General features: G+C 30.5%; 2 protein-coding genes across 4 annotated transcripts; both read left to right on the top strand.

The window, feature by feature from the left end:
* The first annotated feature begins 419 nt into the window (after positions 1-419).
* Positions 420-4,877, top strand: LOC114186366 (pentatricopeptide repeat-containing protein At1g62910-like). Of its 3 annotated transcripts, none has more exons than XM_028074434.1 (6): positions 420-2,202; positions 2,763-2,801; positions 2,927-3,016; positions 3,114-3,233; positions 4,334-4,468; positions 4,549-4,877. In XM_028074434.1, the coding sequence occupies exon 1, from the start codon at positions 435-437 to the stop codon at positions 2,118-2,120; it is 1,686 nt and encodes a 561-aa protein (XP_027930235.1). In that variant the 5' UTR covers positions 420-434; the 3' UTR covers positions 2,121-2,202; positions 2,763-2,801; positions 2,927-3,016; positions 3,114-3,233; positions 4,334-4,468; positions 4,549-4,877. The 3 variants fall into 3 exon arrangements, with proteins under 3 accessions (XP_027930235.1, XP_027930234.1, XP_027930233.1); XM_028074433.1 differs by having other exon boundaries at positions 3,114-3,238; XM_028074432.1 differs by having other exon boundaries at positions 3,114-4,468.
* A 7,493-nt stretch (positions 4,878-12,370) lies between these two features.
* On the top strand, positions 12,371-12,703 carry LOC114183128. Its single transcript, XM_028070023.1, has one exon. The coding sequence runs from the start codon at positions 12,371-12,373 to the stop codon at positions 12,701-12,703; it is 333 nt and encodes a 110-aa protein (XP_027925824.1).
* The last annotated feature ends 1,174 nt before the right edge of the window (positions 12,704-13,877 follow it).

Here is a 13,877-nt window from a genome sequence, read left to right as displayed (position 1 = left end):
GGTGTTGACTGTAGCAGGCTCAGGAATGAAATACGAATAGGTAAATGAATCTCACAGAAATAACTGGAGCAATTAATTGTAACAGTGTCAAAATAAATAGACATATAACAAGGTAGTTACTCAACAATCCCATCCTTTAAAATTTGTGGTGAATTGAGGATTGTGCAATAGCATATTGTTTTTATCAAATTAAAGTGAACTAATGATGGTTAATGATGCGTTTTTTTTTTTCAAGATAAATTCATATCAAAATTTGAGAAGAAATTACATCATCCATTTTCTTGAACATATTATTAACAAGAGTTTAATTTCTATTAAGATAAAGAGACTGTTAAAACTAAAACCTGATACAAATTTGTATGTTAAAACTAAAACCTGTTGCAACAACCAAGTCTTCAACCACATAAATGCAGAAGATTTTCTACATTCGAATTATGACTGATATAAATCAAATACTATGTTCTGTAAATACTCTGTTATGTTCTGCATATACTCTGTTTTTTTCTACTTTGTTCCACAAAACCTCCAATGTCTCCTTCTCCACCATGTTGAAGTCCACCATCCTTTTCACTTCCTTTCCTTTCCTCACCCTCTCCACTCGCTTCTTCTCTCGTACTCGCAAATCCCTCCCCATCCCTTCTACCTTCGACGACGCCGTTTCCTTCTTCCACCGCATGCTCCATCTCCATCCCACACCCCGAATCAGCTCTTTCAACAGGATTCTCTCATCAATCATGAAGACCAAACGCTACTCCTCCGTCGTTTCACTCTGTTCCCAGTTAGACTCAACGGGCATCCCTAAACCCTCTCTTGTCACTCTCAGCATCTTCATAAACTCCCTTTCACACTTGGGCCAAATGGGCCTCGCCTTCTCTGTCATGGGGAAAATCATCAAAAGGGGTTATGAGGTCGACCCATTAACCCTCACTACCCTTATGAAAGGATTGTGCCTCAAAGGTAGAATCTTTGAGGCACTGGACTTGCATGACCATGCTGTGTCCAAAGGGTTCTCCTTTGATGAGGTTTGTTATGGCACTTTGATCAATGGGTTGTGCAAAGTGGGCAAAACAAAGGGTGCCATTGAGTTATTGAGGAAAATGGAGAGGTTTGGATATAAGCCTAATTTGATAATGTATAATATGGTTGTTGATGGTTTGTGCAAAGAGGGACTTGTTACTGAAGCTTGTGGGTTGTGTTCTGAGATGGTTGGCAAAGGAATTTGTCTTGATATTTTCACTTACAATTCTCTTATTCATGGTATGTGTGGGGCTGGTCGGTTTCAGGGAGCGGTTAGGTTGTTGAATGAGATGGTAATGCAAGAGAACAGAGACATTTGGCCGGATGTTTATACCTTCAATATATTGGTTGATGGGTTGTGTAAGTTGGGGATGGTCGCGGGGGCGAGGATTGTGTTTGGTGTGATGATTAAAAGAGGGTTGGAGCCTGATGTTGTTAGTTACAATGCTTTGATGAATGGTTTTTGTTTGAAGGGTTGTGTGAGTAAGGCCAAAGAGGTGTTTGATAGAATGGTTGAAAGAGGTATATCACCGAATGTTGTTAGCTATTGTACCTTGATTAATGGGTACTTTAAGGTTAAGATGATCGATGAGGCCATGATGCTGTTAACAGAGATGCAGAAGAGGAATTTGGTTCCAGATACCGCGACATATAATTGCCTTTTTGATGGTTTGTCGAAATCTAGGAGAGTCTTGTTTGAGTGTGATCCGGTAGAGGTGATGCGTGTGAGTGGTCAAGCACCAGATTTGATCACTTACAATGTGTTGTTAGATGATTATCTCAAACGCCAGTGTCTTGATAAGGGGAATGCGCTTCAGCACATTGTTGACATGGGAATTTCTCCAAATATTCGTACGTATAACATACTTATAGATGGTCTTTGCAAACGTGGAAGATTAGACGCAGCTAAAGAGATTTTTCAACTTTGTTCTGTGAAAGGCTGTGGTCCAAATATCCGGACTTATAATATTATGATCAATGGGCTTTGTAGAGAGGGATTGTTTGATGAAGCAGAGGCCTTACTTTTGGAAATGATAGATAATGGTTGCCCTCCTAATGCTGTAACTTTCGATCCCTTAGTTCGTGCTCTACTAGCAAAATAATAGGATTTGTTAGGACCATCAAGATTTTTTACGATACAAACAGCTTCTGGGAGCCTTGTCTCTAGAAAAATGACATGACAAGGTTAGATACTTCAGTGCTAACTAATGTTATTTATATACTGTTCACAGCTGAACACGTCTATTAGAACAAAGTAAAAGAAAGAAACAAGCATCCATTTTATGATAACTGTAGTAATGGCATTGCTAGCAAGTTTCTTTATATATATTTGGTCTTTGTTCATTGTAGACTTAACTATATGTTATGTTATCTTGGATCTCTCCAACTTCAGCTGCCATATATATAATGCTTTCTCCTCCTCACTATGCAATTTATATATATCATGCTGGTGCTTATTGATATACGCACAGCTTTCATTTTAATTCCTGATTGTGGAAAATCTACTGCTGTATGTTATTGTAACTTTTGCTTTATTCTAATGCTCCTCCTTGGTAATGTTTGAAGAATTAAGTTTTGAAAATATATGAAATTATTTTGGCAGATTGTAATTTTATGTTTATGGAAGTGTATGTCAGTTTAACTGTATTCCTATCATAATTGAAAGTCTTTCTTTAATTTCTCTGTTTTTTGTTTTACTTGAACTGTCTATGAACTTCTGTCCACGTATGTGTACATTTTTTCAGGTGACATTCTCTTTTATATGGGGCTTTACCTCCTACAAGGTCAGAACCTGTCTTTTCACTTTATAATATCTATAGTTGTCCAATGAGCATCTATCGAGAAGACCTCTTATAATTTCCTTACCTATTCCATACCTAATATTTGCCTTTTCCTGGTCGTACATCAGATTACTTGGGATTCTGTAATGAGAATGGATGCAAATTTGCGTGATCTGTTTATATATGAAGCATTTTTGTGTTAATATCTTCTCCTTGTGGTGAGTTGGAGGTTTAATTCTCCTGTATGTTTTACATTGTTCACAATTTTTATGGAACTTTGCTTGATGGTTTTTGTTGTTACTTCACTGAATACAGACTATGATGGTTTGGCTTTGGGATGTAAATATGTGGGTATTTCTACTATCCACTGTAAGCTATGCCAAGGTCTTTGATCTTGATCAAAACCACCTTACTCACAAAGAGATATGGAAGATGGTCAGGTTCTTTGCTCAGCCCTCATTTTAGAGAAGCATTATTCAATGCTGGAAAGTTGTTTGGTGTTTTTCTTGATTCATGATTTTTAAAATCAGCATTTCAACCATAGGTTTGTCTTTATCTGGTTCTTTGAAACCTACTGGTAATCAAAGTAATAAGTGCTTATGGACTTAAAAGCCAAATTAACCTTTGTATGGGGTGTCAACAGTAAAATATAAAACAGAATTTGTAGAGGGACAGTAGAAGGAGTCGAAGGTGGAAAGGGGAGAGAAAGAGGATGTTGGTAGAAACACACTTTGCTCTAGGCATACAATTGCATTCATACTAAATTGCAAGTTCATATCTCCATTCCAAATCAATAACATTTTCCCAGCAATCCAACATTGTAAACATGTCAGATAGAATACACAGTCAACCATGCCTAACATATCAGAAACCCCCACAAGATGATGCATCCGTATTTCTTTGTGCCAATCATTTGAATGGAAAACCCTGCTGCCAAGACCTTTTAGATGAACTCTGCATTCTGGAAACTAATCTTTAGATTTTACGAAGGGTTTGCAAAGTATATTCAGTCTCTCTTATAAGTTCATCTTAATGTCCATCTGCTTTATTATATTTTATTGTACTTACTGATTATACCATCCTAGTCACATTAAAGAGAGATATTGAGCCTTTTTGGTGAACCAGTATAGAAGACATGAATTTACCATTTAATTCATATGAATTAAACATGGACTTCATTAACGTGAATAAATTGAACGCGAAGTTATGTTGTTCTACAAATTAGTTTATATATGAACAACTCTTGGCTTTTGGAGATGCGTATTTATTCTGACATCATATTGTCTTCTCCCTAAATGTTTATTGAGAAATTTATCCAAACAAAGTGACTCCTAGCCCCACCTCTCCATTCCGTGTTTCTGCATTAACTTTTGTTGTACAGCATTTTACTACCAGAAAAGGTTGAGATTGCCATTGGTTGTAATATGTCTTATCTGCCTAATATCACCATGAGATCTTTGCTCAATCCATTGCTGATAAAATCGGCAATGGTTCTTCCTGAAACCCCGTTTCAAATTTGAAATGATATTGTACAGAATTTTAAATCCCTTTTGAAAATTCTACCAAAAGAAGTAAACAAAGTTTGGGCACAACAGATGATTTGGTTGAGCTGGTTGATGTAAAATCTTCACGACATTGCTACCAGGCTCTTGTGGCAATACCAATTGCTAGTGAGTATTTCTCCTTCTTAGGGAATTTATATATTTATCTATTGGAATAACTTGTTCACCGTTTCTTCTATTATAATCAGGTATAAATGGTGTGTTTGATGTCATTCCAAGATCCAAGGGTGGGTCTCCATGCATTCCTTGGCCGGTTTAATCGGGTATATATTACCACTCAATATATCAATAATTTGTTGTGATGCATATCTTTTATTTATCTGTCAAGTCCATAGTTCAATAGATCAAGATCTGTAAATTTTTCTACTTGGGCCATTCTTCTCTTAGTGTTTGTTGAATTAGTTCTTGGATCGTTCTACCATGGCTGTCGAGTAGCTAGGCTTGGGTAACCATAAACATTATTCAATAACTCCACATTCTATTTATGGAAATAAATTTAAAATTTTCATTAGTTGTATCTCTTGGTTCGGCTTGGATAGACTATTACAACAACTGATACACTGTAGCTTATATGTCTGAAAAACATATACATGCATGTTCCAAATAAACTTTTAGTTGATATTAAAATGGTTTATTTGGTGTTTAGTACAAAAGTTGCAAAAGGAGTAGTGTTACTAAGAATTAGTTATATTCTTTGAGAACCATTCATGAACTATCAACTAAGAATTATCTGGTTAATATATTCTGTATATGTGTATAAAACTTAGTATATATTATGCTTATCTAAAACCCAGAAAATAACTAATAGACTGTGTTCCTTCTTATTAACATAGCGAATCAGAAATCTAGAAAATATTATATTATTTTTATAGCCACCTATAAAACAATAGGCAGAGGATGAATGAGTTGGGACAGAACTAAATTGTGTGACTCAGTATTTGGTTTTTGTTGGTACTGGAAAACCTGTGTTGGGGGTAGGAATTTCTGCAAATTCACACTGTTAATGATGTTATATCTATTAATGTTCCAACTCTAAGAAAATTGTGATGTATTTTTCCTCCCCCTTTTGTTATAGATCTTCTAGTTTTTGATGTAGGTGGATACAATATCATGTGGTTTAAATATTTGGGATGAATCACATAAAATGATGGAGAAATTGTCACTGTTATTATTATTGCCACTATTTCATCATACCACACCATTAAGAGTGAGGACGTTACAGAGGAAGAGAGAAAATGCAGAAAAAATCGATTTTTTTTAAATGTATTTCATGTGTTTCAAAAAGCTTTTTCGGAACACATTTTATGTAGAAGTGTTATGGAAAACTCGTTCCAAGAAGGTATTATATATGATTCAAAAATTTATTTTAGAAATCTTATTTCGAAATGTATTCCATTGTATTTTGAAATGTATTTCATATGTTGGAAATTTTATTTTGTAAATATTGTTCTGAAAATTTTATTTCAAAAATTTTGTTTCGAAAATCTCTTCTAGAAATCTTGTTCTAAAAAGTTTCTGTAATATGTAATCTGAAAATCACTTTTATGAAGAGTAAAATGATTATTTTGAAAATTTTGTGGGTGTGCAAGAAAAAATTGGGAACTGTAAGAAGTAAATTCCTAGCTTTAGCCACTTTAAAGCTACACAACTTCTTTTTGCACCTCCATAAATTTTCCTTTGCATCTCAGAAAGAATTCATTTTGTCATTCTTAAATTGTGTAATTTGAAAGTCGTATTTTTATTTTAAGATAACACATTTATGAAGTTAAAAATGACTTTTAAGTTTCACAATATGAAAGTAAAAAGTGAATTTCAAAAGTCGGAGAAAATTAAGAAAAAAATGAGTCTCATTTTCTACTTTTCGATGGTTCAATCTGAAAATATCTTTCTATGGAAAAAAAATGACTTCAAAATTACTCAAGGCTTTCAAATTATAAAGACAAAAGTGAAAATTTTAATATGTGAGTGGAAGGAAAATTTTATAGAGATGCAGGAAGAAACTCTCTAGAAGAAAGTTTGAATGAGTTTTACAAAAAGATTTCTAGAAGACAAAAATAAATTTATTTTATTTTATAAATTAAAATTAATTCATGTACAAGTTAATTTTTTTTATATATAGAAACTATACGAGAGTTTTTGAAATTTAGATTATTTAATTTTAACTTATGAAAACTATTTTGTTTTTCTCTTAAAGTAGAAGTTCGTTTGAACAAGCAGATGAAATACTTGTATTTTTTTTGTCGTATTAGGTGCCGACAATTCTTAGTTTTCCTTTCTTTTTCTTTAATTGTGTGACACTTGTTTGTTTGGTAAGAGTCTGCACTCTTTCTTTTTCTTTTTTCTTTTAGATAATCAAGCATGAAATTAAGCATTTATGAAAATAATTACAACCAATAATTCATTTGATTATGATTATGATTCTATATTTGTTCTTATTCTAGATTCATGTGTTTGTCAAAGAAAAAGACAACACCCTGTTACCTCTTAAACACTTATCATAAAGAATATTCCAATATCAAGATTATGCTCCTCCAACACATTTAACAATCTAGCCACATTAAAATATGCAAAATTGTTAAATGTATTTCCCAATTGCTAACCGAAAGAACATGTCACTAACCAAGAAATCCATGACAAAATAAGAAATAAACAAATACAAGTGATGACTTTTGATGACCTTCGTCTTTGTTAAAGTCGTTTATGTCTTGATAAAACCGTTCGAGAGTGTTTCGCTTCATTGTTACACATGTGCATATGATATTTAGAACCAGAATGAAGTGTTATGAATTCTATGAACTTTATTGGTTATTCAGATTATGAAAATTATTATGTTTCGACATTGAAAATGATATGAATGAATTAAATTAGACATGAAATGATTTGGAGTGATGTGTTTATGTTTCAGAAAATGGACTTGATTTGAGATATCTAATGTATGAGTTAATTAGTAAAGACAAATACTTGGATTACTAATTTTATTAAATTGTGATTTATTACGTTGAATACATTACAAATAGAGTTATCAACATAGGTAACCTGGTCCGACATGGCTCGATCCACCACAGGTTGATCATTTAGTGAGTCAACCCAATCCGACTCCTTTATTAGCGAGCTAAAAAAAATTCTAACCCCACTTGGCCCACCACGGGTTGGTGGATTAAACGGGTTGGCTCATGGATTCACTTAATTAAAAAAATACATTTTTTTTATTTTTTTTAGTCAAAACTAAATTATAATTCTAATTAAAATCTAAATAAACTTTAATACAATCCAACTACAAACCAAAATCACAAAAATACAAATTATCTATATGTTGGTTAAAAAAATAACCTAACATGATCCAAATGAAAAATTCAACTTAACAAAAAACACTTGTGTGACCTTTTATTTGTGGGTTGGTGAGCCAATTCGGCTCATGACGGGTTCAATCCGGTTGAGCTGAGTTCTAAGTGAGTCGAGTCAAAAATCAACCCGTATTGAAATTTGTAAAATAATTTCAACCCAACCCAGTCTGAACCCGTAGTGAGCCGGAATAGCTCACAAGTTTTAACCCATTTTGACAGCTTTAATTACAAATAATTGGATTGATAATTTTGTTAAATTGTGATTTATAGTGTGGAGTATCGGAACTCATTACAAAAATAAGATATTTTAGTTTCTTTAATCGTTTAAATAAAGTAAATTAACATATCGGATAATGAGAAATTAAAAAAGTTTTTACAATTTACATTACCATTGGCCCCACCTACTTGTACCTCTCTTCTCCCCATAATTTCTATTTGTTTTACTATTACAATTTGAAAAACTAAACTAATTGATATTTTTTTCCGTTTTATTTATTTATTTTAAAATCAATTTGATTGTTTTTTTTTTCGAACACTAAATTGACTAATGATATATAATTTCAGGAATTATTTTATCATTTTATTAGCTTTAAAGACCACCTATTTAACCAAATGAAACCATTTCGAAAACTGAATTCACAGTTTAGTCCATTCTTTTACACCAAATCAAGATAGATTTTTTTTTTAAAGACCCATTTTTCATTTATCTTCTCAAAATTTCATCTTCACCAAACAATTCAAATTTTTAATACCTACCACTCTGTTTCTATTGAATCCTCTCAATTTCCCACCAAATTTTCTCAACTAAAGACATTCTTAATAGTAAATAGCAATTATCTTGTGTTATCTATGAACCCTAAAATCAAAACTTTGTCTTTTACCATTACCACTGTCGTAGCCAATTAGTTCTCTTATTCTAGTCTACTCATTGTGGAAGAGACACTACTCCACTTCATCTTCCTTTTCACACAAAAATCATATATATATATATATATATATATATATATATATATATATATATATATATATATATATAATATATATATATATATATATATATATATATATATATATATATATATATATATATATATATATTATATATATATATATATATATATATATATATATATATATATATATATATATATATAGACAAACCTTAGTTGGTGGGGGCAACTATATATAAAACGTTTAAACACAGACTTATAAGTATAATGGGATCATGTCACAATCATAAGCACTTCAAATATCCTCTTTACATATGTGCAAAATTAACACATGCAACTTGGCCACAAAATTCTTATTAGTGTAATGATGTTAATGGAATCACTTTTTTTTTTCTCTTAATTTAATTCTTATAGTTTGGGATAATAATATTTAAATTTGTATTTTTATTGAATTTTTGGTATTATTTATGTGAATTGAATAGATTAAAAAGTTTTTTAATATATTTTAGGACATCAAAATTCAAACCAAAGATAATATGAAAAATTCAGCACTGAATCTAGACTCATAAAATTTATTTAAAGTAGAGTGATTTTGTGTCAATTAATGATGTATGCATTCTCAAATTTCTTGATGAAAACCGAAAGCACTCAAACAAAATGGTGACCACCACATTTGCAAGTCAACATTCCACCATTCACAGTCCAAGGTCTAATATAATATCTTCCATCAAGCATGTTATAGATTTCAGTAATCATTAATTTTTGTACCAAACACTTATCATAATATTTTTGGGTTAAATATGCCTTTGATCTCTCAAGTTTTAGTGAAATTTAGAATTGATCTTCTTTGAAACTTTTGACAAATTTAGTCATTCATCTTTAGAAATGTATGAATTTAGTCATTTTAATCAGATTTTGTTAACTTTATTTAACATTTCAAGTGCATTTCATGATAGCATTTGAATTATTTACACCGTTTGATCCATTTTCGCTTAAATGTTAACTCAAATATTATCATAAAATGCGTTTGAAACTTCAAATAAACTTAACAAATTTTGATTAAAAGGACTAAATCCACGTATTTCTGAGGATGAAGGACTAAATTGGTCAAAAGTTTCGATGATGTGGACTAATTCCAAATTTCACTTAAACTTGAGGGACCAAAAATATATTTAACCATAACATTGTTTCTCTATTTTCCCCCTTCTTATTCTATTTCTATCTTTGTTAACATTAACACACAAACTATACTAAAATACTATATAAATACATTTTCTTGTATCAACATACTACTACTCTCCTAGTCACCTTCCATTATGTTTTAAAGATAATCGACAATACCATAGTTTTGTCCCTCTCTATCTTATAATGATTCTCCATTAGTGATACTTGTGGTTCTACTTCATCCACCTTATTAATTAACACAAACTTTTTTAAATCAATGTTGTGGAGTCTAAGGTGATTCCTATAATAATTCAAATACTAAACTCTTGTTTTATTTACCTCAAATTTCGTTATCTTTTTATCCACTAAACCACAATCGTAGCACTTCTAATTAGTTGGAAATTGCATTCTTCTTTCAGTTTATTCACACAAGCAATATATAATTTGGAGTCTAGAACCAATCTTTTCTATTTATGGCTATCTCTGCATTCATACGAAGATGACCCCATGAAATTCCCCTTGTTTTTTCCATTACAAATGTGGTCATTGTTGCTTCATCAACATTGGTTTAAAATTTATACTGATTAGAGATAAAATAAATTTATAATATATAAATAAGTATAAATCTCACTTTACAAATCAATTTTGTAAAATTAGTTAAATTTAAAATTCACTTTTTAATATGATATTAGATTCGTCCAAAATTTACTTTAATAAAATTTATTATCTATTGAATTTATCATATCATCTATTGTTTAATCATTTTTGGACCACATATTAATATATATATATATATATATGTATATATATATATATATATATATATATATATATATATATATATATATATAATGATTGATAGTACTTAAGAAATCTAAATATAATGTTTTGATTTACATTTTTGTGGTAGAACAATTTTAGAACCAATTAAACTACAAATTTAAAGAAAGAGGCAGAAATAACCCAAAAGTTTAAAACAAATTAATTTTAGAAAATTCGCTTATTAAAACAAATTCTTTTCAAAAAATTCGCTTATTTTGTGTAAGACGTTTAATTACAACCCATTAACATTGTGTTGTTTTCTAAAATATTTATTTATTAAATAGTTATATATAAAATTTCACCATCTCATATATAATATTGTATAGGAGAGCTGGGTACATCTCCATCTCACCTAGAGATGAGTACATTCCGACCTCAACAAGGATAAGATACATCTCGGCTCAATCCACATGTGAACTTAGATGTACAGACGTATATCACATGTGAGCTCAGAGGTACAAACGTACATCACATTTGGACTTATGGGTACAAACATACATCACATATGGACTTAGGGTAATAATTGTACATTCCAAATGGATTTCAAGAGCCTCCATGGGGAAATGAGAGGCTGCAATGAATGTGAGTTTGATAGGATATTCATGGGATTTATAGGTATTGATGAAAGAATAAAAATGGTCTTTAAGAGTAATAAAAACACTAGAGTCAAGTAATATAAAAGAGGGTTGATACCAAAGGTAAAACTCATATGGGAATACTCTTTACAAATACTTAATATTGGGATTTCTCTAACTTGAGCTAATATTATTTTATTACAAGAAAGAATCTAACTATTTTTTTCTTATATCCCAAGGTATTATCTGCTTTGAAGCATGAAATTCTATCACAGTTTGTTCTTAAGAGACACCTCAAAGGGTGAAGAGATGAAATAATATTTAAATTGCGCTTGATCTCGACTCTTCAACGATGTGAGATTTATCGGGTGTACTAGAACAGATACGACGTGTATTTGATAAGTCAATACAATTATTTTAAAAATAATATATTGTGTATATTTAAAAGTGTACAATAATTTTTAAAAAATATGAATATATAATTATTACTATTTAAGTCCAAAATCAAATTGTCTAACATAAAAATAATTATAAATTATTGTTATCATAAAAGAGTGCTTTATATATTAGATATATACATGTCGAATATATAAGTAACCCAAATTAAAGTACGAATAATACTGTTTTTCTTCTGTATTTATTTAGTGGCTGAAATTCATATAAAAATTATAACAATAATAATTTGGACTTATCGACTGTGTTAACTTTTTAACTTTAAAAATACATAGAAATTAAAAGTTAAAATATGATAAGAAGAAAACTTGACATATAAGTCGATGATCAATTATTGTATTATTTGACTGTCTTAACTTTGCATTAAATAATATTAGATTCAAAGCATTAATAATTGAAAAATTAACATGTAAAAGTCATACTAATATATAATAATTTTTTACAGATCAGTGTTTTAAAATTTTGGCCATAAAAATACATAGAAAGAAGAAAAAAGTTCCATAAAGAATGATTTTATCACATTTTTATATCTAAAAAATAAATAGAAGTTAATTAAATTGAGAAAATTTGGGTTATAAAAGGTGTTCAACACTTTGTCTCTTTTGTACAACCTATCATCTCTAATAGATCACCAAAACTCACTCTCTTCCTCACTCCAAAACTTCATATTTCTTTCTCTTTCTCTCTCTCTTTCGCTAAGTGATGGCTTTGAATCCAAGAAAAGCATCAAGTTCAAAAGCCATGGCTGATGCAGCATCATGGTTGTGTGCATGTTTTCTTGTGACCCTCATATTGCTGTGCATATTCAGTGACAGTTCTGTTGTTGGGGAGGATGATGAAGGGAAGCTGAGGGGTAAACGAGTGTTGTCGAAGGCTTGTGATGAAATCTATGTGGTTGGAGAAGGAGAAACACTTCACACAATCAGTGATAAATGTGGTGATCCCTTCATAGTGGAAAAAAACCCTCACATCCATGACCCTGATGATGTTTTCCCAGGCCTTGTTATCAAGATCACACCCTCACACAACAATTGAAATTTTCAATTCCTACACATCTATCTATATATATGCATGTATCTATCTATTTACTTCCATATATACAACAAAGAAAAGAAAACAAATTCCTTATTTTGACACCTTTATAATGTTTTTGTTGTAGTTTTCGTTAGCTTGTTGTATACTGCACTGTGATTAACAGGAAGAAAATGTCTTATATATAGTACTAGGTTTGGATTGTATTCATCTTCTGTATATGTCAGTGTGAATTTAGTCTTCCGTACTTTGTGAAAACACGTATATACTTAGCAGAAGGTTTTGTTTTTGGGTGATAATATAGCAGGGTTGGGTTATTTTTCTGAAGTCAAAGGTGAGAAGTTAAAATTATTCCCACCAGAAAGGAAAATATATATAGTCTAATATGTATTTTAGAGAATAGAAGGAAGAATAATAATTTTTAATTAATAATAATTATTAAATTTACTTATACGTGTATTTTATTATAATTTTAACCACTAATTTCTTATTTTATTCTTAAATGTTCTTCTTTTTATTTTTTTCACTTTAGACGAGAAAAAAAATGAAAGAAAAGGGTACTTAACCACAAGAATAATCTATCAATCTTTCTATAGTGCTTACACAAAACATATTTTTTAGATTAGAAATTTCATATATTAGTGTCAATATTAGATTGATCAAATTCAGTAACCACACATTAATATTTTAGGTAACTTATAATTTATTTGACCAAAAATAAAAAATAACTTGAAAAATCAGAGTCACAGACCAGAAAACTTCTCAAAAGGAACCTCCAAAAAGTGTTATTGTGATGGAATAATTCTAATAGGTATGGCCGCCACTGAAGTTTTGAACACTCCTCTCTTGAGACTTTTCCCCTAGCGAAGGATAATATGATAATATCATTTTTTTTTCTCTAAAATTATTAAGATTATCTGTTTGGATCCAAACTATGGAGACGTATGTTTTTTCTTTAAAACAGTGATTTTTTTCAACTTTACAAATATAAATTTTGTTGTCAAAGTAGTTCAACATCCCTTGTTAAAAATTAAGGTTGTATGGATCCATGCAGCTGGAATCGAATTAATCTATTAGGTATTTATAAAAACCACTTATAAAGGTTTTTTATTTATAATTTAAGTCTTATATATTCTAAAAGTGTAGATAATTTTTATCCAGAATTTTACGGGTACAA

Source organism: Vigna unguiculata, chromosome 5, assembly GCF_004118075.2.
Source record: "Vigna unguiculata cultivar IT97K-499-35 chromosome 5, ASM411807v1, whole genome shotgun sequence".
NCBI lineage: Eukaryota > Viridiplantae > Streptophyta > Magnoliopsida > Fabales > Fabaceae > Vigna > Vigna unguiculata.
Note: the sequence above shows the minus strand (reverse complement) of the source record. Positions and strands in the feature narration are given on the sequence as shown.